This window comes from Globicephala melas, chromosome 2 (genome assembly GCF_963455315.2).
Source record: "Globicephala melas chromosome 2, mGloMel1.2, whole genome shotgun sequence".
NCBI classification, from domain to species: domain Eukaryota; kingdom Metazoa; phylum Chordata; class Mammalia; order Artiodactyla; family Delphinidae; genus Globicephala; species Globicephala melas.
The window spans coordinates 32,556,643-32,581,762 of record NC_083315.2 but is presented as its reverse complement, the minus strand read 5'-3'; the positions used below and the strand labels follow the sequence as shown (position 1 = coordinate 32,581,762).

At 43.1% G+C, this 25,120-nt stretch overlaps 1 protein-coding gene across 18 annotated transcripts in view; it reads left to right on the top strand.

The window, feature by feature from the left end:
- Positions 1-25,120, top strand: part of MTHFS (methenyltetrahydrofolate synthetase) — a 278,936-nt gene that overhangs the window by 78,444 nt on the left and 175,372 nt on the right. For all 18 annotated transcript variants that reach the window (XR_009562830.1, XR_009562829.1, XR_011377218.1 and 15 more), the window contains exon 3: positions 19,493-19,545. Coding sequence is in view for 2 of the 18 variants with exons in the window: in XM_060293744.1 (XP_060149727.1) it covers positions 19,493-19,545 (53 nt within the window). In the remaining 16 variants the exon portion in view is untranslated. The remainder of the gene's footprint in view (positions 1-19,492; positions 19,546-25,120) is intronic.

Genomic DNA, 25,120 nt, shown 5'->3' with positions numbered 1-25,120 from the left:
GACACAGATGTAGAGAATGGACTTGAGGACACAGGGAGAGGGAAGGGTAAGCTGGGACGAAATGAGAGAGTGGCATGGACATATATACACTACCAAATGTAAAATAGCTAGCTAGTGGGAAGCAGCCACATTGCACAGGGAGATCAGCTCTTGCTTTGTGACCACCTAGAGGGGTGGGATAGGGAGGGTGGGAGGGAGACGCAAGAGGGAGGGGATATGGGGATATATGTATATGTAGATCTGATTCACTTTGTTATAAAGCAGAAACTAACACACCATTATAAAGCAATTATACTCCAATAAAGATGTTTAAAAAAATAATTAAACAATGAGACATAAATAGCCACAAATATGTGAGAAATATTTAATTTCATATATCATCGTAGAGCTCCAAGTCAAACCATAGGAGTGCTAAAAACTAATCAGAACAATGATAGTGAGTTTTGGCTCTGATGCAGGGAAATGGACACTCTTATATACTGCTGTGAGAGTATAAATTTTTCAGTCTTTCTGGAAAGCAATTTGGCGAAATGTAACAGATATCTTATAATGTTCCATGACTTTTGACCCTGTATTTTTACTTTCAGGAATTTATCCCAGTGAAATAATGTGAGCTATTTGCCCAGAGATATAAACAAAGATGTTCAGCATGGGGCTGTTTTCATAGTGATAACTTGTGTTATCTGGTGAAATATAGCCACACAATGATGGGGGACTGGCACATTTATACCAATCATACACTGCATAGCCGTTTAAAATATTGTTGATGGGGCTTCCCTGGTGGCGCAGTGGTTGGGGGTCTTCCTGCCGATGCAGGGGACACGGGTTTGTGCCCCGGTCTGGGAGGATCCCACATGCCGCTGAGCGGCTGGGCCCGTGGGCCATGGCCGCTGAGCCTGCGCGTCCGGAGCCTGTGCTCTGCAACGGGAGAAGCCACAGCGGTGAGAGGCCCGCGTACTGCAAAAAAAAAATATATATATATATATATGTATATATATATAGTTGATGAATGTTTAAAGAGGAGGAATGTTCAAGTTCTCAGGTTTTAAAAAAAACAGGTTACAAAGCAATATGTCACAATAATTGCACTTTGTGGGGAAAAGACAGCAATTGCATTTTGTAGGAAAAAAAATCAATGGAAGAATATGTACTAAAATGTTAATATGGCTATATCTCTGTTTGTTTTATCATACACAAAAATCAAAGAAACATGATTTATTAAAGACAATAGAAAGAAAGCAGTAATACTGATCACTAGAGTGTAGGAAGAGTGGCTTGCATTCTAGTCCTGAATTTGCCTCCTGTGCTTTGAGAGGCTTAGAGCAGGTCACCTTTGTTCTTTCGGGGGCAGTTTCCTTATCTGTAAAATAGAGGCAGCCCTTGCTCCATGTAATAGCATTCATATGTGTTTAGGACTTTCCTGATTACAGATCCTTTTTTTAATCCACTGTTTGATTTTGTCCTCACAACTACATCTTGCAGGATTGATCAAAGGAGATCAACAATTTGTAGGCCATTGGCTATTTTATTATCAGTTGATAAATGAGAAATCCATCATATTTTTATGTGCTGTATTGCAAAGAAAGGCTTCCAAAAGATCACGAACGGCAAGGCTTTGAAGGAACTAGAATGGCCTGGTGTGGTAGCCGAGTTAAAGCTGGGCAGGATCTGGGTGGCAGATGGTCCACACTGTTGGGTCTGTGGTCAGTTACTAGTTGAGGATGGAGAGGTTGGTAGCAAGCCATGGCCAGGACTGGAGCAGGCCAAAGAAAAGTGTTGGAAAACCTAGAAAGTGATGATGGAGAAAGCTCCTCAGGGTGCAGGGATTGACCCAGGAAAGGTGGTTTCACTGGAGGTCCAGCTCAGGGTCCAGATATAGGACTTGAAGGCCCTAAGAAAAGAGTTGGAGCCAGCCCAGCAGGACCCAACTGGGCAAAGGAGAGGCTGGAGATTTTTAAGGCTGGGAGCAAGCATGGCAGGCCTCACTAGGGAGCCCAGAAACAAAGATTTGACACATGCAGACTTGTGTGCAAGTTGCAAGTCTGCACTTATGCAAAACCAGCAGCAGTGGAGAATGGGTAATAGATGAACCAATCTACAGATAACCTGGAAAAATGAACTCACTTAAGTAAAAATCGAGCGGTTAACCTCCTGCTCACTAACAGGTTGGAGCCTAATCTTTAAAACTGATGTCCCTGATCTCAAGGTGCCTTAGGTGGTAGTATGAGCCATGACTGACATGGTATATCTTCTCCATAAATACATTTTCCTCTAACAAAAAAGTGTAGCTTTCCTGCCCATGGGGCCACTTTTTGATGCTGAGTGTGTCCTGAACTGAACTCCTCTGTTTATGGAAGAGGCTCAATATGAAACTGCAAATTGACTCTTCTATCACAATCCTTTTAATTACTGCACGTACCCAATTTTATTATCCAATTATGGGCAAGATTAAAGTTCATCAGACTACTTGTTTTATGTGAAATTCCTTCATCTCCAAAAGATCAGAGGAACATTAAAGAACAAATGAAAACAGTCGGTTGCAGATTACACAGGTTGATTTATCATTGATCTTCCATGAACAGCAAAATGGCTCCGAGATTTCTCCCAGCCTAATAGGCCTATGTGTACAGTGTACTGTATATCTTTTCATTTCAGCCTTGAAGAAAATATGATATATCCCCGGTGGGAGTCATAATTTCACAGAATGTATACTGCTTAAGGCTCCACAGTGCCCAGCCAGTTTGTTACAGCAGATGGATGAGAGCTCACTGTTTCATGAAATTGCTTTTGAATATTTGCAGAATGACCTTTTCCCACTCTGTCCCACGGAAATGCATTAACTCATTCTACACGCCATGGAAAAATACGAACCACTCTCCTGCAAGGCCTGGTTGCACATCTTTTTCTATGAAACGTTTCCTGACGTGTTCCCCACCACCAAAAAATGTCATTTCCCTGAAGTTCCCTTCCAGACAGAAAAGGGGAAGGAACAAAGGCATCTACTGGGTGACATTACCAAGGTCACACAGCTGGTAGGTGGTGGTACCAGGATTGTAATTCAGGTCTGGCCGTCTCCAAAGCTCTAGCTACTTCCACACCCCTGCAGCACATTATTTTTACCTGTTCTGTGGCCTTTATCCCCTTTTCCTTTTTATTTGAGCAATTGGAACACATTTTCCAATTCATCCCACTCCCCCCACCCCCTAGTGTCCATTGGGAGATTGGGATTGACATACATACACTACTACATATAAAACAGATAACTAATGAGAACCTACTGTATAGCACAGGGAACTCTACTCAGTGCTCTGTGGTGACCTAAATGGGAAGGCAATCCAAAAAAGAGGGGATATATGTATACGTAGAGCTGATTCACTTTGCTGTATAACAAGAAACTAACACAACATTGTAAAGCAACTATACCCCAATAAAAATTAATTTTAAAAAAGATAATTATATGAGGTTATGGAGGTGTTAACTAACCCAACTGTGGTCATCATTTCACAATATATACTTGTATCAAATCACCACTTTGTATAACTTAAACTTATACAATGTCCTACATCATTTACATCTCAATAAACCTAGGAGGGGAAAAGAAAATTAGAGCATCTATGTATTTCCCTTAAGAAATTAGTATTCATTGAAAATCTAATAATATGGATTTATGGTTGCATCTGAGGAGAAATTAAAGGAATGAATAATCTAAAAAAAACCATTGGAACCCATTTTCCTTCTGTCACAGTGGGAGCTCCAGGTATTGCTTTCTGTCCCCTCCTCTGCCAGCAGCTCCTCAAGCATATCTTGCATTTGGAAGAAACTCAGTGTATCTTCCTCAGAACAGGATATAAAGTCCCTTTTTTGGTCTTAGGGTAATGTTCGCTCTTTTCGTAGCCAATTCACACTCTCCTTTTGAGATATTAAATACTGACATATAAGGCTAACTGCTATTAACACAGCTTATGCAGATGATCAGGGGATGATAAAGGGAAAAGTACTTGGCTTATTTGTACAAATATTTATATCAAAATAAGAAAGAAATATTCATGAGTATTATAGTCTCATTTTCTACAACTGGTCATAGCTGGCATTTATAATTACCTTCTTTCATTACTCATTCAATATTTCCTTTGCCTTCAGCAGACGCCCTACGTGGTGGATCTAGGCCAGGAATTGGCAAACTTTTTGGTAAAGGGTCAGATAGTAAACATTCAGGCTTTGAGGGTTATAGAGTCTCTCTCTCAGCTACACAACTCTGTGGTTACAATGCAAAACAGCCATAGACAACACATAAACAAATGGGTGTTACGATAAAACTTTATTTACAAAAATAGGTGGAAAAAAAAATAGGTGGAGAGACAGATTTGGCCTGTGGGCTACATTTTGCTGATTACTGCTTAGGTCATTAGCAGTCCTGCCTGAATTGGGTTGTTGTAATAGTTTTCCAGTTAACAGAGGGGAACTCTTGCAAATTGGGATGATTTAGTTGGCTCTGCAAGTCCTGATAGCTAGAAATGTACATCATATAGGGCTTGCACTGGCTGCATGTCACAGAAAACTTATCTAACAATGGCTTAAACACACAGGAATTTCCTAAAGAAGCCTATTCAGGGCCGGCGCAGCTGCTTAAGGGAGAAACCAAGAGTCTAGGTTTCTTTTGGCTCTCTGCTTTGTCATTCTTTTTTTTTTTTTTTTTAAATTTTTATTTATTTTAATTTTGGCTGTGTTGGGTCTTTGTTGCTGCACGTGGGCTTGCCTCTGGTTGTGGCGAGCGGGGGGCTACTCTTGTTGCGATGTGCGGGCTTCTCATCGTGGTGTCTACTCTTGTTGCGGAGCACGGTCTCCAGGTGCGTGGGCTTCAGTAGTTGTGGCTCGCGGGCTCTAGAGCACAGGCTCAGTAGTTGTGGTGCACAGGCTTCGCTGCTCCGCGGCATGTGGGATCCCCCCGGCCCAGGGCCCGAACCCGCGTCCCCCGCACCGGCAGGCAGACTCCCAACCACTGCGCCACCAGGGAAGCCCTTTGTCATTCTTAACCTGTGGGTTTTATCCTCATGGTTGCAAGATGGCTGCCTTTCCTCTAGGCATCACTTTCACATCCCAGGCAGGAAGAAGATAGAAAGGCACAGCCATTTGCCAGGTGAGTTGGTTTTGTTATCCCTAAGGTCCCACACAGCAGACTACTGTTGACATATCACTGGTTAGTCAGATTCACCAGGTCACCTCTACCTGCAGTGGGGTTGGGGAGATGTTTTAAATTAGACATATTGACATGCTGAACAAAATCAGGGTTCTATTATTGGAATAGAATATTGAGAGAAGGAGAGAATCAGTGTTGGATAAGCCGCTAGCAATGTCTATCACAGCTAGGAAGAAAGAGATGATGGGATGGTGAGGGTGGGGGGAGGGCATAAGGATGAGAGCTCAAGGCCACTGGTACCCCAGTTGTACTCATTATAAAGCTGAAATGTCATGTCAGGAGTTTCTAAACGATGCTTGAACTATTTTCACCTCTTTCTAAATGGGTCTTCCTTGACTCAGCAAATACCCCAAATGTTTCCTGCTACTCTAATTTGTACCCTCATTTGAATCTCCTTCTTTACAAATACCCAACTCATGAGACCATAGCATTTTCCTTCATTTATAAACAATTCTTTCTGGCTGTTTAGGAAAGAAAAGGAGGATAGTTTAAAAATACATAATTACTCAAAGGCTACATTAATTCTACTTGGATGTCCCAGCAGGGAACTCCATCTGGGAGAATTAATGAATGCCTGACCTACAGAACTGTAATGAAAAAAATGTCACAGGGGACCAACGTTTTGATTTATTGATTAGAAGGGGGTTTTCCATGCTCTTCTGGTTTAATTACACACTCGAGAAGAGGCAAAGCCGACAGAGAGAGACAGAAGAGGCAGAGACTTAAGGGAGCTGAGAGGTTGGAAACTGCTGTGTTGCATTCCCCCTTTTGTAAAGCTGTAGCTATTGGAGCTTGTGGGCAGAGACTCTAAGAAAAGGTGACTTGGGGGAGAAAGCCGAGAAATACATAAGAAGAATCTCTGCTGGTGCTTTGACAAGGAGATTGGTGGATGTAAGCACCGTGGTCCGTCCTGTTGAGTGAGCAGGCTGGGTGCCGGGGCAGGTAGGTGCAGAGCGCACCTTATGTGCACACCCATCCTGAGAATCCTGGGATCGTAGCCTGGCTCCCAGAAACCCTTGTCCTGAGCATGTGCTGGGCTTTCCAAAAGCAGTAGTAGAGAGGCCTTTTGGGACTAAGGCCCGATCTGGGGACAAAGGGATCAAGATTTCTCAATTCAGAGGCTTCTCAATCAGGAAACCTCCAAGATTTCTCAACCAAGGCTGCCCTGTGCTCTTGGGGGAATGTCTGAATAACTTGGAAACCATCCTGAGGTAGGTGCTGTGCTCTTTTGCGTGTAAGGCTGAGGGTTGCCCTCCTGATGGATGCTAAGCCAGACCTAGGAAGCTTGTCACAGCTCCCTGTTGGGGTGACAGTGCCCTCTGGGATCCTCCGGCTGCTTCTGTGACCTCCTCTCAGTCCCTCCAAAGTGCCAGGTCCTCCCACCCAAGCTGCCACACACGCCCCTCTCCTGGCAGGTGCTCTTTTCCCCTCCCCGCCCCTTTAATCCTAGGCTGTTGTTGATCTGCCTGCTCACCCATCAGAACTCTGATGTCATTTTCTCCAGGAGGACCCCAAAACTACACCAGGTCAAGGCCTACTGTTACCCACTCTCTAGCTTCTGATGGGTTTTTTTTCCAATTGAAAAAATGCTATGTGTTAATATATATGAAACATAAAATTTACCATCTTAACCATTTTTTTAAAAAATATTTATTTATTTGGCTGCACGAGGCCTTAGTTGTGGCATGTGGGATCCTTAGTTGCAGCATGCCAACACTTAGTTGCAGCATGTGGGATCTAGTTCCCTGATCAGGGATCGAACCCTGGCCCCCTACATTGGGAGCGTGGAGCCTTAGCCACTGGGCCACCAGGGAAGTCCCCAACTTAAGCATTTTTAAGTGCACAGTTCAGTGGCATCAAGTACATTCACACTGTTGTGCAACCATCACCACCATCCATCACCAGAACTCTGTTCATCTTGCTAAATGAAACTCTACTCATGAAACACTAACTCCCCATCCCCCTCCTCAGCGCCTGGTAACCACCCTTCTACTTTCTGTCTCTATGAATTTGACTCCTCTAGGGCCCTCATGTAAGTGGAATCATGCAGTATTTGTCCTTTTGTGACTGACATTTCACTTAATGTACTGTTTTCGAGGTGTTTCCATGTTGTAGCAGGTGTCAGAATTTCTTTCCTTTTTAAGGCTGAATAATATTCCCTTGTATATATACCATATTGTTTATCCATTTATCTATTGATGGACACTTGGGTTGATTCCACCTTTTGACTCTTGTGAATAATGCTGCTATGAACTTGGGTGTACAAATATCTATTTAAGATCCTGCTTTCATTTCTTTTGGGTGTATACCCCGGCATGGAAATGCTGGGTCATATGGTAATTCTGTGTTTAATATTTTGAGGAACCCCCATACTGATTTTCCACTGCAACTGTACCATTTCTACATTCTTACCAACAGTGGACAAAAGTTGCAATTATTCCACATCCTGGTCAACACTTGTTTCTTTCTGGTTTTTTTGTTACTAGCCATCTGCATGGGTGTGAGAGGGTATCACATTGTAGTTTTGATTTGCATTTCCCTAATTATTAGAGATGTTGAGCTTTCTGATACATTTTATTTCTAGCGTTTACCGCAATTTGTGATGAAACATTTATTTGTGAGATAACTTGCTTCATGTCCATCTTTCCCATTAGGCCCCGAGTCCTATAAGAGCAGGAGCCATGCCTGGCTTTGCTTACAATTTCATCTACAGAGCCTTGCTCACAGCTTGGCACACAGTAAGCACTTTACCTAAATCTTTTCCTTAATCCTGTGAGGCAGTGTTTACAAATCCCATATAGATGAGGAGGCTCAGAGAAGTTAAGTGACTTACCTGAGGTCACACAGCTGGTAGGGGATGAGCTGGAATTCATACCCACATCTCCCCACTTACAAGCCTTGCTCTTTCTACTAACATTCCTGAGGGAGTACCACACAGCAAGCCTGTTTCAGAGATGGCAGGTGGCCTTCATCTTAGCACCAAGGGCCTTGTCGCAGTTGAGCAGTACTGTGGATTTGCTGTTGGTGGCCTCTCTCCTGGTCTGGATGATGTTTCCTGCCTTCTCTTGTGCTGGTGTAGACTGGATCCTGACTCCAGCTGGTACATGAGGACACACATTAGCCCCTTGTGGAGAGTTTAGTTAAACGACTGCTTAACACTGTTGCCTTGGCATCCATGTTGTGGGCTGAGCCTCCTGCAGGGGCCGTGAGCTGACAAGAGCCCCTCCCTTGAGAGCACGCCCCAGGTAACAGCCCACAGTCACACGTGAGTGTCAGTTCCTGACATGACTTCCCCAAAGGGCTTGGTGATGAACAGTCTCTTGTTCCTCCCAGCTCCTTCCCCTTCTGTGTCCCTTAGATCAGAACCCCACGGAGCTTGCCAAAGCCCTGCTCTCCTGCCTTAGCCTGGGAACCCCAGAAACACTCCACCCTGAACCCTAATAAAGGCACGTGCCCCCGATCTTGCTGCTCACACTGTCTGCACCGTGCCTTGACCTCCCCTTGGGGTCCCTCCAGGTGTGCCACAGACCACCCCCAGGACCTGGGAGGAGTAGACTTCTCTACCTCACCTTCCCTTGTGGCCCTTTGAACCATGGCTTACCATCCAGCACCCCACCCAGGGCTCTACTAATGGATGTTAACAAAGTCCCAACACCCCTTTTCTCCAGCCAGTCTGGCCTTTAGGGGTGTTGAGCCAGACTCCTCACCTTTTCCTGACTGCATTCTTTCTTTACTTTCACCCTCTGGATTCAGGGCACACCCAGTGCCAGCAGGACGCCATCCCTCATGGCTTGTGACAGTTTTCCCCCAGAGCCGGCCCGTTCCACCATCCTGCCTTCCGTGGAGACCTTTGGCTCACCTCCCATGTCCTCCATGGGACTCAGCAGCTGGGACTGTGTCCCTGACCCCAGACCATTGTGTCCACCTTTTGCCCACCTACTCTGGTTGCCGGTTCCATGGTGGCCCAGGGACCGTTGTTGCCAACAGGGTCCTTCCTGCCAGGGGAAGCCTGACCTTCTGTGCCCAAGCAGATGGCACTGGAATGTGGTGAGCTCCCCTCAGGGCAGGGAGAGGAAAGGAGGGTTGGACACAGGGACTGGGTATTACTTGGAGCCACTTCTTCACTGAGATGTACCAGGTGCATCCTAAGAGCTCTGGGGAGAGTGATTGCACTGCAGCCAGATGGGCTCTGAAGGGACCGGCATGGGCCTGTGTCTCGTGGCTGCGGAAGGACCAGGATAGGGATGGAGAGGCCCAGAGGGTGGATGAAGGAGAGCCAAGGAGAGCATCTGTTCTCATTCTTGCTGTCGCTTTTCTAGCCCCTTCCCTTTCACGCTGTTATTTCAACCCCCTTTGTGTAAAGTCATGCAGCTAGTATTGCCGAGTGTCTACTATGCTGCAGAGCAGGTGCTCAGCTCTGGGGCGCTGTGGTCGTGCCTCGTTTGAATTCCAGTCCACTTGGGGAGATGCACTAGGGGGACACACCATCCATCAGACAAGTTGAACGTTCACCCCACAGCGCCCTGAGGGAGCAGGACATGAAGCGGTGGTGAAGGTCCACTGCAGGGCGGTTTGACTCTCGGGGAGCTCAGAGAAGGCTTCCTGGGGAGACCACACCTAAGGAGCAGTCTGAGGGCTGAGCAAGAGTCAAATGGGAGGAGAGGGACGAAGGGTGTCCCAGGCTGGGGAACAGTGTGCGAGGTCTTATTGTCGGAGGGAGAAGAGCGAATTTGAAGGACTCAAGAAAGGTCAGGGTGGTGGAAGTGGAGAGATGGGGTGGTGTGGTGAAAAGTGAGGTGCTCAGTTGACTTCTAAGATAAACTCCAGGGCGGGCAGGGGTTGTAGGACGCTGTTTCTTTTGTGGGCTGAGAGGATGCACGAACAGGGGAGGAAATCAGCCAGTGGTGGGGACCATCAGCATCCTGCTTGTAGTTCATGCTTTTATGGTGCTTACCTGTGCCAGGCATGGCTCTAAGGGTGCTGTGGATTCTCCTTAGGAAAGAATGAGCAAAGGGCAAGGCAGCAGGGTGGATTCACAAAGATCTGCACGGTTTTCTTTGGAGTCATCATAAAGGGAAGTCCAGCAACTTCACGGGCATGCTTTACATTCCTCCACACTAATTAACGGGGTCATTTTACAAGTCAGTTTGGATAGTCAAAGGCTGGACTGAGGCTGAAATGATTTAATAGATGGGAAAGCCAAGATGGCTTGAATGCTTTGCCTTTTACCTACAATTTTTTTTTTTTTTTTGCGGTATGCGGGCCTCTCACTGTTGCGGCCTCTCCCGTTGTGGAGCACAGGCTCCGGACGCGCAGGCTCAGCGGCCATGGCTCATGGGCCCAGCCGCTCCGCGGCATGTGGGATCTTCCAGGATCGGGGCACGAACCCGTGTCCCCTGCATCGGCAGGCGGACTCTCAACCACTGCGCCACCAGGGAAGCCCCCATGACTTGTTTTATTAGAGAGCAGAGAAATCGTGAAACATGCCATTTTTTGCTGCATTCTACCATGTTATTTTTCTTTTTCCTGGGTGAACTGCATGCCTTTTCCTAATATTCTAGCAGACACCTACTAGTAGACTACATGAAAAATGTTAGAGTTTTATTTCAGGTCCAATTTTTTCGAGTTTTTTGAAGGGCTTTACAGGAAAGAAGCATGGGTTGTTGTCTCTGTGCGTGACCTTGATGAAAGATGAAAAGCTCTCTCCTTCTAGGAGTCGATGTATGATTTAGGATTCTGGGAGCAAGAAAGCATTCTGCACACAGAGAGTTATCTGGCTAACATCCCACCTGAGTTTCCCAGTCTGTGAAGTGTGAATGACAATATTGTCTACTGCCCAGGGCCACGGTGCGGATTAAATAAGGTGATTCAAGCGAGAACCTAGAGTGGTGGTGAGCGCTCTGTGAACTTGAGCTGTTAATTACATGCATGTTGACATGGGGCACATTCATGGACACTTGCAGGTGCATGTTCATATTGACACAAATGTGCACATGTGTGCATGCACACGCACACACATGCAGGTTTGCTGAAATTCCCAAACTGAAAAGTAGTTTTAGGTGGTTATTCATTTGTTTGTGTGGGGCTTGAATGGAGCAAGGGCGAGTTTGACTAGAAGTAATAAACCCACCATCCAGCCCATCCAACAGACGTCCAGCTACGACCTCAGGTGGCTTCCTGCTGACTCCCAGGAATCTTTGATCTCCCACCCAGGCTTGAGTGACCATGTTGGCCCCTTGGGATCAGAGCAGCCACTCCAGACACTTGAACCATCACCATGACCTGCACTGGCAGTCACGAGGCTGAATGTGGTGGCAAAAGGAGCAGAGGAGCTGTGCCCTCTCAGGCCCCCTCCTGCCCGGATGGACACCAAGGACAACTACCTGGTCTGCTTTGCCTTTGGTCTCTCTGGCCCCTCTGCCTGGGCACCCTCTCCACACCTACCCTCAGGTCCAACATCACCCATATTCCAAGGCCTGCCTCAAAATGCCATCTCCCCCTTCTCACCTCTTCTGAACCTTTTTATTTAGACCTGTCTTATAGATGTTGACATTTCTTTTGTGTGTTGTCCCCACCAGAGCTCCCCTAGGAGGCTGGTCTTCCCTGAAGCCCCACATCAAGCTGGGCCCAGGTAACACAATGACTAGAGCTGCTCCAGGTGTCTTGTCTCCACACAGTAGCTCCCCAAATTCCAGCTGGATCCCGTTGCTCCCTTGCTTTAACCCTTCACTGATCTCCAAGGCACTCAGGATGGGATCCGTAGTCTTTCTTAGGCTGCCTGGTTTGACCCTCCATCCTTCTCCAGCCTCACTTCCCAGCAGGTTCCCTCCCACCAGGCCCCAGACATGTTCTCCAGCACGTGGAGAAAGCCAAGCTCTTCTCTGCCGCGGGGCCCTTGCACATGCTAGGCCATCTGCTTGGAGTTTCCTTCCCCTTCGCCTGGCCACCCCTATGCAGCCTTTAAGTCTGAGCTTAAGTGTCACTTACTCAGAGCAGCCTTCCCTGATGTCCCCTTGTCCTACACGCCGTTCAACTCAGATGACATGTACTTATCATTCATGACATTCATGACTGTATGTAAGTGCATGTTTGTCTTTGTGATGGTTTAAGTCGGGCATCCGTAATAGAACTCCAGGAGGGCAGAGTCTGTCTTGTTTTTTTTTTTTTTAACATCTTTATTGGAGTATAATTGCTTTACAATGGTGTGTTAGTTTCTGCTTTATAACAAAGTGAATCAGTTATACATATACATATTCCCATATCTCTTCCCTCTTGCGTCTCCCTCCCTCCCACCCTCCTTATCCCACCCCACCAGGCGGTCACAAAGCACAGAGCTGATCTCCCTGTGCTATGTGGCTGCTTCCCACTAGCTATCTACCTTACGTTTGGTAGTGTATATATGTCCATGCCTCTCTCTCGCTTTGTCACAGCTCACCCTTCCCCCTCCCCATATCCTCAACTCCATTCTCTAGTAGATCTGTGTCTTTATTCCTGTCTTACCCCTAGGTTCTTCATGACTTTTTTTTTTCTTAAATTCCATATATATGTGTTAGCATACGGTATTTTTCTTTCTCTTTCTGACTTACTTCACTCTGTATGACAGGCTCTAGGTCTATCCACCTCATTACAAATAGCTCAATTTCGTTTCTTTTTATGGCTGAGTAATATTCCATTGTATATATGTGCCACATCTTCTTTATCCATTCTTCCGATGATGGACACTTAGGTTATTTCCATCTCCAGGCCACTGTAAATAGAGCTGCAATGAACATTTTGGTACATGACTCCTTTTGAATTATGGTTTTCTCAGGGTATCTGCCCAGTAGTGGGATTGCTGGGTTTTATGGTAGTTCTATTTTTAGTTTTTTAAGGAACCTCCATACTGTTCTCCACAGTGGCTGTATCAATTTACATTCCCACCAACAGTGCAAGAGGGTTCCCTTTTCTCCACACCCTCTCCAGCATTTATTGTTTCTAGATTTTTTGATGATGGCCATTCTGACTGGTGTGAGATGATATCTCATTGTAGTTTTGATTTGCATTTCTCTAATGATTAATGAAGTTGAGCACTCTTTCATGTGTTTGTTGGCAGTCTGTATATCTTCTTTGGAGAAATGTCTATTTAGGTCTTCTGCCCATTTTTGGATTGGGTTTTTGTTTTTTTGCTATTGAGCTGCATGAGCTGCTTATAAATTTTGGAGATTAATCCTTTGTCAGTTGCTTCATTTGCAAATATTTTCTCCCATTCTGAGGGTTGTCTTTTCGTCTTGTTTATGGTTTCCCTTGCTGTGCAAAAGCTTTGAAGTTTCATTAGGTCCCATTTGTTTATTTTTGTTTTCATTTCCATTTCTCTAGGAGGTGGGTCAAAAAGGATCTTGCTGTCATTTATGTCATAGAGTGTTCTGCCTATGTTTTCCTCTAAGAGTTTGATGGTGTCTGGCCTTACATTTAGGTCTTTAATCCATTTTGAGTTTATTTTTGTGTATTGTGTTAGGGAGTGATCTAATGTCATATTTTTACATGTACCTGTCCAGTTTTCCCAGCACCACTTATTGAAGAGGCTGTCTTTTCTCCACTGTTCATTCCTGCCTCCTTTATCAAAGATAAGGTGACCATACGTGTGTGGGTTTATCTCTGGGCTTTCTATCCTGTTCCATTTATCGATATTTCTGTTTTTGTGCCAGTACCATACTGTCTTGATTACTGTAGCTTTGTAGTATAGTCTGAAGTCAGGGAGCCTGATTCCTCCAGCTCCGTTTTTCATTCTCAAGATTACTTTGGCTATTCGGAGTCTTTTGTGTTTCCATACAAATTGTGAAATTTTTTATTCTAGTTCTGTGAAAAATACCAGTGGTAGTTTGATAGGGATTGCATTGAATCTGTAGATTGCTTTGGGTAGTAGAGTCATTTTCACAATGTTGATTCTGCCAATCCAAGAACATGGTATATCTCTCCATCTATTTGTATCATCTTTAATTTCTTTCATCAGTGTCTTATAATTTTCTGCATACAGGTCTTTTGTCTCCCTAGGTAGGCTTATTCCTAGATATTTTATTCTTTTTGTTGAATGGTAAATGGGAGTGTTTTCTTGATTTCCTTTCAGATTTTTCATAATTAGTGTATAGGAATGCAGAGATTTCTGTGCATTAATTTTGTATCCTGCTACTTTACCAAATTCATTGATTAGCTCTAGTAGTTTTCTGGTAGCATCTTTAGGATTCTCTATGTATAGTATCATGTCATCTGCAAACAGTGACAGCTTTACTTCTTCTTTTCCGACTTGGATTCCTTTTATTTCCTTTTCTTCTCTGATTGCTGTGGCTAAAACTTCCAAAACTATGTTGAATAAGAGTGGTGAGAGTGGGCAACCTTGTCTTGTTCCTGATCTTAGTGGAAATGCTTTCAGTTTTTCACCATTGAGGAGGATGTTGGCTGTGGGTTTGTCATATATGGCCTTTATTATGTTGAGGAAAGTTCCCTCTATGCCTACTTTCTGCAGGGTTTTTATCATAAATGGGTGTTGAATTTTGTCAAAAGCTTTCTCTGCATCTATTGAGATGATCATATGTTTTTTCTCCTTCAATTTGTTAATATGGTTCATCACATTGATTGTTTTGCATATATTGAAGAATCCTTGCATTCCTGGAATAAACCCCACTTGATCATAGTGTATGGTCCTTTTAATGTGCTGCTGGATTCTGTTTACTAGTATTTTGTTGAGAATTTTGCATCAATGTTCATCAGTGATATTGGTCTCTTGTTTTCTTTTGTTTTATGACATCTTTGTCTGGTTTTGGTGTCAGGGTGTTGGTGGCTTCATAGAATGAGTTTGGGAGTATTCCTCCCTCTGCTATATTTTGGAATAGTTTGAGAAGGATAGGTGTTAGCTCTTCTCTAAATATTTGATAGATTTCACCTGTAAAGCCATCTGGTCCTGGGCTTTTGTATTTTGGAGGATTTTTAATCACAGTTTCAATTTCAGTGCTTTTGATTGGTCTATTTATATTTTCCATTTCTTCCTGGTTCAGTCTCGGAAGGTTGTGCTTTTCTAAGAAATTGTCCATTTCTTCCAGGTTGTCCATTTTATTGGCATATAGTTTCTTGTAGTATTCTCTCATGATCCTTTGTATTTCTGCAGTGTCAGTTGTTACTTCTCTTTTTTCATTTCTAATTCTGTTGATTTTAGTCTTCTCCCTTTTTTTCTTGATGAATCTGGGTAATGGTTTATCAATTTTGTTCATCTTCTCAAAGAACCACCTTTTAGTTTTATTGACCTTTGCTATTGTTTCCATCATTTCTCTTTCATTTATTTCTGAACTGATCTTCATGATTTCTTTCTTTCTGCTAACTTTGGGGTTTTTTTTCTTTCTGTAATTGCTTTAAGTGTAAGGTTAGTTTGGTTATTTGAGATTATTCTTGTTTCTTGAGGTAGGATTGTATTGCTATGAACTTCCCTCTTAGAACTGCTTTTGCTGCATCCCATAGGTTTTGGGTCATTGTGTTTTCATTGTCGTTTATTTTTAGGTATTTTTTTATTTCCTCTTTGATTTCTTCAGTGATCTCTTGGTCATTTATTAGCGTATTGTTTAGCATATTGTTTATTGTATTTTTAAAAGTTTTTTTTCCTGTAATTGATATCTAGTCTCATAGTGTTGTGGTTGGAAAAAATACTTCATACAATGTCAATTTTCTTAAATGTACTGATGCTTGATTTGTGGCCCAAGATATGATCTATCCTGGAGACTGTTCCATTCGTACTTGAGAAGAAAGTGTATTCTGTCATTTTGGATGGAACGTCCTATAAACATCAATTAAGTCTATCTGGTCTGTTGTGTCATTTAAAGCTTGTGTTTCCTTATTTATTTTCATTTTGGATGATCTGTCCATTGGTGAAAGTGGGGTGTTGAAGTCCCCTACTATTATTGTGTTACTGTTGATTTCCCCTTTTATGGCTGTTAGCATTTACCTTATGTATTCAGGTGCTCCTATGTTGGGGGCATAAATATTTGCAATTGTTATATCTTCTTCTTGGATTGATCCCTTGATCATTATGTAGTGTCCTTCTTTGTCTCTTGAAATAGTCTTTATTTTACAGTCTATTTTGTCTGATATGAGTCTTGCTACTCCAGCTTTCTTGTGATTTCCATTTGTATGGAATATCTTTTTCCATCCCCTCACTTTCAGTCCATATGTGTCCCTAGGTCTGAAATGGGTTTCTTGTAGACAGCATATGTATGGGTCTTGTTTTTGTATCCATTCAGCCAGTCTATGTCTTTTAGTTGGAGCATTTAATCCAGTTACATTTAAGGTAATTATCGATATGTATGTTCTTATTACCATTTTCTTAATTGTTTTGGGTTTGTTTTTGTAAGTCTTTTCCTCCTCTTGTATTTCCTGCCTAGAGAAGTTCCTTTAGCATTTTTTGTGAAGCTGGTTTGGTGGTGCTGAATTCTCTTAGGTTCTTCTTGTCTGTAAAGCTTTTAATGTCTCTGTCAAACCTGAATGAGATCCTTGTCGGGTAGAGTACTCTTTGTTGTAGGTTCTTCCCTTTCATCACTTTAAATATGTCCTGCCACTCCCTTCTGGCTTTCAGAGTTCTGCTGAAAGATCAGCTGTTAACCTTATGGGGTTTCCCTTGTATGTTATTTGTTGCTTTTCCCTTGCTGCTCTTAATATTTTTTCTTTGTATTTAATTTTGATAGTTTGATTAACATGTGTCTACTTCTCAATTTTGGGATGATTCATTTTCTATTCAGGTATTCCGGAGCTGCAGGGTACATCAAGTTGATTGTGGGGATTTAATCTGCTGCTCCTGAGGCTGCACAGTGAAATTTCCCTTTCTCTTCTTTGTTCGCACAACTCCTGGGGTTCAGCTTTGGTTTTGGCCCCACCTCTGCATATAGAGGCATCTGTTCCCACCCAGACAGGATGGGGTTAAAGCAGCAGCTGATTAGGGGGCTCTTGCTTAACCAGGCTGGGGAGTGGAAGGGGTACAGTAGTTATAATTGGAATGCGGGGCGAGCCTGCGTGACGTTGCAACAGCCTGAGGCGTACAGTGTGTTCTCCTGGGGAAGTTGTCCCTGGATCATGGGACCCTGGCGGTGGCGTGCTGCACAGGCTCCTGGCAGGGAGTGTGGATAGTGACCTGTGCTCACACACAGGATTCTTGGTGGCTGCAGCAGCAGCGTTAGCATTTCACGCCTGTCTCTGATGTCTGAACTGATAGCCGTGGCTTGCGCCCATCTCTGAAGTTCATTTAGGCGGTGCTCTGCCTTCTGTGGGCAGATGGGGAAGGACTCCCCTCTCTTTGTGCACCCTGAAACAGTGGTCTTTTGCCTCTCTGGTAGGTCCAGACTTTTTCCAGGACTCCCGGCTAGCTATGCCGCACTAGCCCCCTTCAGGCTGTGTTCACGCAGCCAACACCAGTCCTCTCCCTGGGATTTTATCTCCGAAGCCCGAGCCTCAGCTCCCAGCCCCCACCCGCCCCAGCAGGTGAGCAGACAAGCCTCTCAGGCCAGTGAGTGCTGGTCGGCCCTGATCCTCTGTGCGGGAATCTCTCAGCTTTGCCCTTTACAGCCCTGTTGCTGTGCTCTCCTCCATGGCTCCGAAGCTTCCCCCCTGCCCACCCCCATCTCTGCCAATGAAGGGGCTCCCTAGTGTGTGGAAACTTTTCCTCCTTCGCAGCTCCCTTCCAGAGGTGCAGGTCCCGTCCCTATTCTTTTGTCTCTGTTTTTCCTTTTTTCTTTTGCCCTACCCAGGTAAGTGGGGAGTTTCTTGCCTTTTGGGAAGTCTAAAGTCTTCTGCCAGCGTTCAGTAGGTGTTCTGTAGGAGTTGTTCCACATGTAGTTGTATTTTTGATGTATTTGTGTAAGGTGATCTCCACATCTTACTCCTCCACCACCTCGAAGGTCTCCCCTTTCTTTCCTTTGTGCTTGGTACAGTTTAACTTGCTCACATGGTGCTGCATGTGAAGGCCTTGCACCTCTGTTCCACGTCTTCTTTATCCATTCCTCTGTTGATGGACTGCCACAGGTCGTAAGTCAGAATTTCTTTTTTTTTTGGAGTATTGTTTTAGTTTATACTTTACAGCAAAGTGAATCAGCTATACGTATACATATATCCCCTCTTTTTTGGATTTCCTTCTCATTTAGGTCACCACAGAGCACTGAGTAGAGTTCCCTGTGCTATACAGTAGGTTCTCATTAGCTATCTATTTTATACATAGCATCAATGGTGTATATATGTCAATCCCAATCTCCCAATTCATCCCACCCCCCTTTCTGACTTTGTTTCCATATGTTTGTTCTCTACGTCTGTGTCTCTGTTTCTGGTTTGTAAATAAGATTGTCTATACCAGTTTTTCAGATTCCACATATATGCTTTAATACACGTTATTTGTTTTTCTCTTTCTCACTTACTTCACTCTGTATGGCAGTCTCTATGTCCATCCACGTCTCTACAAATGACCCAATTTCATTCCTTTTTATGACTAATATTCCACTGTATATATGTATCACATCTTCTTTATCCATTCCTCTGCTGACAGACATTTAGGTTGCTTCCATGTCCTGACTATTGTAAATAGTGCTGCAATGCACATTGGGGTGCATGTGTCTTTTTGAATTATGATTTTGTCTTGGTATATGCCCAGGAGTGGGACTGCTGGGTCATATGGCAGTTCTATCTTTAGTTTTTAAAGGAATCTCCATTCCTCTGTTGATGGATTACCACAGGTCTTAAGTCAGAATTTGTGTCTTGCTGCCTAAGGACTGTGCCTCCTCAGCTTTCTCCTTGTGGGTCCTGTACATCTGTCATTGATGGGTTGTATTTCCAAGGCTAAGGTTGTTCATGTGTAGGCTCAGCTTTTCAGATGGTGTTGGCAGGTGGTAGATGGAGTGCAGTAGGGGTGGGAGGGGAGAGGGGTTGAAGAGATGGAGAGTCTAAGAGCTTGGAATCAGGCTCTGAAGGTTAATCCCAAAATTAGAGGCCTGTAGTCTCCAACTCAGAAAAGAAGATAGCCCCATTCATCCCATTCTTGTGGGATAGAAATCCTACTCTTCCCATGAAAGAAAGGGTTAATTTCTATTGCATCTGGCCAAGGGTCCCCAAAGTATCAGAAAACTAAAAAAGATATAACATAACCAGAGAGTAGAATCAAGGCCTCTTGATTTATACTCTGATGATAATAATAATCACTATCATAGAAATAAATAACATTTTTATCATACAATAGCCTACAAAGCACCATCTGTGTAAATCACCTTATTTCACCTAATTTTTTTTTCCTGCTTTTAGGTTCTCTGCTTTCCAGCACTACAAGTGAACCTGTAGAGATGAGAGTCTACCAGGTCAGCAATATGTTACTATTTTTACCTGATTACTATGTACAGAACATTCAAAGCATGGGTCTGGTCCCTGAAGGATGAATTTACAAAGAATGCATTTAGTATGTTGTCAAACCTGGATTTCAGCTATGCACACCTATTTATAGTGTCAGCCTCCATTTTAAGTTCATTAAGAAGAAAAAATAAATTTATTTAATGCAAAGTTAGTCCACATTTAGGACATAGATGTGAGAATGATTTACTTTTTTATTCTATTTTCTTTTATATATATATATTTTTGGCTGCATTGGGTCTTCGTTGCTGTGCTTGGGCTTTCTCTAGCTGTGGCCAGCAGGGGCTACTCTTTGTTGTGGTGCACGGGATTCTCACTGCAGTGGCTTCTCTTGCTGTGGAGCACGGGCTCTAGGTGCATGGGCTTCAGTAGTTGCAGCACATGGGCTCAGTAGTTGAGGCGCACGGGCTCTAGGGCACAGGCTCAGTAGATGTGGTGCACAGGCTTAATTGCTCCGTGGCATGTGGGAACTTCCCAGACCAGGGATCGAACCTGTGTCCCCTGCATTGGCAGGCAGATTCTTAACCACTGTGCCACCAGGGAAATCACGAGAATGATTTTCTGTCTGATGTAATTCAATATACTGGCTCCTAACTCACCAAAAGATGGCTGAGGTCTACATGAATATTTACATTTAATCAGACTAAGGCATCCCCTACCATATTTTTGCTGGAGAAAGAGAAGTTAAGAAGAGAAGCTAGTCTAATTTGCATATGAAATCTGGCCAACATAATATGTATTCCTTGTTCATTATCACTTATGTACAATCAGAGGCCAATTTTTCTTTCAAAAGAAGCCCCACAGCTGAGTTTTCAGCTTTTGCCAGGCCTCTCTTGAAAACTATTGTCAAACGAAGGAAAAAGCACTTTTCTATGCATAATTGAGCTTATCTAGAAGTGTTAAGTCTTTGCAGGGCAAATGGGAAGTGTGTGTGTGTGTGTGTGTGTGTGTGTGTGTGTGTGTGTGTGTGTGTGATGGGTAGCAAACTCAAACTGGTATGATTTAGTGAAAGGGCTGATTTATGTCCACTCCTGACCTGAGAACATTAATTGCAATATTCAGACAGGGTTTCTAGTTTATAAGAATATTTGAAATGGGGGTGAGGAGAGAATATTTTGTCTCCACTTTCAGACCTCCTGTCCCTTAGTAGTGGTGGCCTGTGGGTTCACAGGGTGACACAGGGAAAGACAGACTGACTTGGCTCATTGTCTATTAGGGCACTTTATAGACTTTTAGGATGTCTGCTGGCATCATGAGGGCAAACAGCACAGTGTCTCCTGCTTAGTGGAGTACACTTTGATCAAAGTGTCCGTAGATTAAAAACACCATCATTGAAACTAAATGAAGCAAAACAAGATGTAAAATGTACAGTCCTTATCAAAATTCCAGCTGCTATTTTATTTTATTTTATTTTTTTTTGCATTACGCGGGCCTCTCACTGTTGTGGCCTCTCCCGTTGTGGAGCACAGGCTCCGGACGCGCAGGCTCAGCGGCCATGGCTCACGGGCCCAGCCGCTCCGTGGCATGTGGGATCTTCCCAGACCAGGGCACGAACCCGTGTCCCCTGCATCGGCAGGCAGACTCTCAACCACTGCGCCACCAGGGAAGCCCCAGCTGCTATTTTTGTAGGAATTGACAAGCTGATTTTAAAATTCACATAGAAATGCAAAAATGCACAAAACCTGAAATAGCACACCCTCTCCAAAAAAGTCATTGGAGAATTCACACTTATCAACTGTAAAACTTACTCCAAAGGTACAGTAATCAAAACAGTGTGATACTAACATAGGGATGAACATATAAATCGATGAGATATAATTGAGGATACAGGAAAAAAGAAGCCCCTCACATTTATGGTCAATTAATATTTGACAAGAGTGCTAAAACAAATAAGGGAACGAATATGTAGTCTTTTCAACAAATGGTGCTGGAACAACTGTATATCCACATGCAAAGAATGAAGTTGGACAGCTACCTTAAAGCATATACAAAAATTAACTTGAAAGGAATCAAAGACTTAAATATAAGAGCCAAAGTTGTAAAACTCTTAGGAAAAAACACAGGAGTAAATCTTCATGATGTTGGATTAAGAAATGGTTTCTTAGATATGAAACCAAAAGCAAATGTGACAAAAGAAAAATAGCTATATTGGACTTTATCAAAATTAAAAATTTTTGTATTTCAGAGGATACTATCAAGAAAGTTAAAAGACAGCCCATAAGATGGAAGAAAATATTTTCAGGTCCTATATCTGTAGGGGGACTGGTATTCAGATCTCTTACAACTCAATAACAAAAAGACAAAATCCCAGTTAAAAATGGCAAAGGATCTGAATAGACATTTCTCCAAATAACATATACAAATTGCCAATAAGCACATGAAAAGATGCTCAACTCACTAATTATTAGGGAAATGCAAATCAAAACCACAGTGAGATACCATGACACAACCACTATTTATTCTGATCAGAATGCTCTTAATAATATTTCTATCTTTGGAATTAATTTAGATTTTCTTTATGACTTAAAATATGGTCTATTTTTATAAATGATCTAAATGTAATTGAAAAGAAGGAATATCCTGTATTATCATGGGACAGGGTTGATATATAGCTATAAGATATACTTCATTGATTATGTATTAAGGTTTTCTTTATCCTTGCTAGATATTTTCTCATTAATCTGTCTAGGTCAGAGGAAGGTGTTTTAAATTCTCTTATTATTAGTATGGATTTGTCTAGTTTTCCTTTTATCTTCTATAGTTTGTGGTTTATTAAAGTTTCTGCTATATTATTTTGTGCACAGAAATTTATGTACAACTTCATTATGCATTATCACTTTTAGCATTATAAAGTATCCTTCTTTGTATTTTTTAATGCTTTTAATCATTTTTTTTTATTCCAGTGGCTTGTTTGTTTATTTATTTATTTTTGACTGCACTGGTTCTTTGTTGCTGTGCGTGGGCTTTCTCTAGTTGCGGTGAGTGGGGGCTACTCTTTGTTGCGGTGCGCAGGCTTCTCACTGCGGTGGCTTCTCTTTGTTGTGCAGCATGGGCTCTAGGCATGCGGGCTTCAGTAGTTGTGAATCGTGGTCTCTAGAGCACAGTCTCAGTAGTTGTGGCGCACGGGCATATTTGCTCCCCGGCACGTGGGATCTTCCTGGACCAGAGCTTGAAGCCATGTCCCCTGCATTGGCGAACGGATTCTTAACCACTGCGCCACAAGGGAAGTCCCAATGCTTTTAAGCTTGAATTATAGATTATTTGACACAAAGATCATAACACCTGCTTTCATTTTATCTTTACCTTAAAATTTTTTTTACCCTTTATTTTAACTTTTCTGAAGTGGTTTTGTGTATGTGTCCCTTAAAAAATCATAGAGTTTCATTGGCTTTGTTAACTGATCTAAAATCTATATATACATATAGATTTTTAAGTGAGTTTAGGTTATTTACATTTATTCATATTAGTGAAGGTTTGGTTTCAGTTGTCATGTTGTTTTGTGTTACATTTACTGTAAACAAATAAAGTTACTTTCTCTTTGGCTTACAAGTACCAAAACCTAAGCAGCAAAACAAAGTAGCTTAAGCAAAGATGTAGGACTTTTTGGAAGGTCACTAGGAAAACTCATAGAATGTAAGGTGGAACTAGAAATCAGGGCAACAGATTAAAGAAACTTTAATAGGGGAGATTGGTTCAAGATGGTGGAGTAGAAGGACATGTGCTCACTCCCTCTTGCAAGAGCACTGTAATCACAACTAACTGCTGAACAATCATTGACAGGAAGACACTGGAACTCACCAAAAAAGATACCCAACTTCCAAAGACAAAGGAGAAGCCACAATGAGACGGTAGGAGGGTCACAATCACAAAAAAATCAAATCTCATAACTGCTGGGTGGGTGACTCACAAACTGGAGAACAATTATACCACAGAATTCCACCCACTGGAATGAAGGTTCTGAGCCTCACATCAGGCTTCCCAACCAGGGGTTCTGGCAATGGGAGGAGGAATTCCCAGAGAATCAGACTTTGAAGCCTAGTGGGGTTTGATTGCAGGACTTCAACAGGACTGGGGGAAACAGAGACTCCACTCTGGGAGGGCACACACAAATTAGTGTGTGCCTCAGGACCCAGAGAGAAGGAGCAGTGACCCCATAGGAGGCTGAACCAGATGTACCTGCTTGTGCTGGAGGGTCTCCTGCAGAGGTTGGGGGTGGCTGTAGCTCACTGTGGGGACAAGGACACTGGCAACAGAAGTTCTGGGAAGTACTCCTTGGCGTGAGCCCTCCCAGAGTCCACCATTAGCCCCACCAAAGAGCCTGTAGGCTTCAGTGCTGGGTTGCCTCAGGCCAAACAATCAACAGGGAGAGAACCCAGCCCCACCCATCAGCAGACAAGTGGATTAAAGTTTTACTGAGCCTGACCACCAGAGTAACACCCAGCTCTACCCACCACCAGTCCTTCCCATCAGGAAGCTCGCACAAGCCTCTTAGATAGCCTCATCCACCAGAGGGCAGAGAGCAGAAGCAAGAAGACCTACAATCCTGCAGCCTGTGGAATGAAAACCACATTCACAGAAAGATAGACAAAATGAAAAGGCACAGGACTATGTACCAGATGAAGGAACAAGATAAAACCCCAGAAAAACAACTAAATGAAGTGGAGATAGGCCACCTTCCAGAAAAAGAATTCAGAGTAATGATAGTGAAGATGATGCAGGACCTCAGAAAAAGAATAAAGGCAAGATCGAGAAGATGCAAGAAATGTTTAACAAAGACCTAGAAGAATTAAAGAACAAACATCTAGAAGAATTAAAGAACAAACAAACAGAGATGAAAAATACAATACAATAACTGAAATGAAAACTACACTAGAAGGAATCAATAGCAGAATAACTGAGGCAGAAGAACGGATAAGTGACCCGGAAGACAGAATGGTGGAATTCACTGCTGTGGAACAGAAAAAAGAAAAAAGAACAAAAAGAAATGGAGACAGCCTAAGAGACCTCTGGGACAACATTAAACACAACAACATTCGCATTACAGGGGTCCCAGAAGGAGAAGAGAGACAGAAAGGACCTGAGAAAATATTGAAGAGATTATAGTCGAAAACTTCCCTAATATAGGAAGGGAAATAGCCACCCAAGTCCAGGAAACACAGAGAGTCCCAGGCAGGATAAACCCAAGGAGAAACACACTGAGACACATAGTAATCAAATTGACAAAAATTAAAGACAAAGAAAAATTATTAAAAGCAACAAGGGAAAAATGACAAATAATATACAAGGGAACTCCCATAAAGTTAACAGCTGATTTCTCAGCAGAAACTCCACAAGCCAGAAAGGAGTGGAATGACATAGTTAAAGTGATGAAAGGGAAGAACCTACAAGCGAGATTACTCTACCTGGCAATGATCTCGTTCAGAGTCGATGGAGAAATCAAAAGCTTTACAGACAAGCAAAAGCTAAGAGAATTCAGCACCACCAAACCAGCTCTACAACAAATGCTAAAGGAACTTCTCTAAGTGG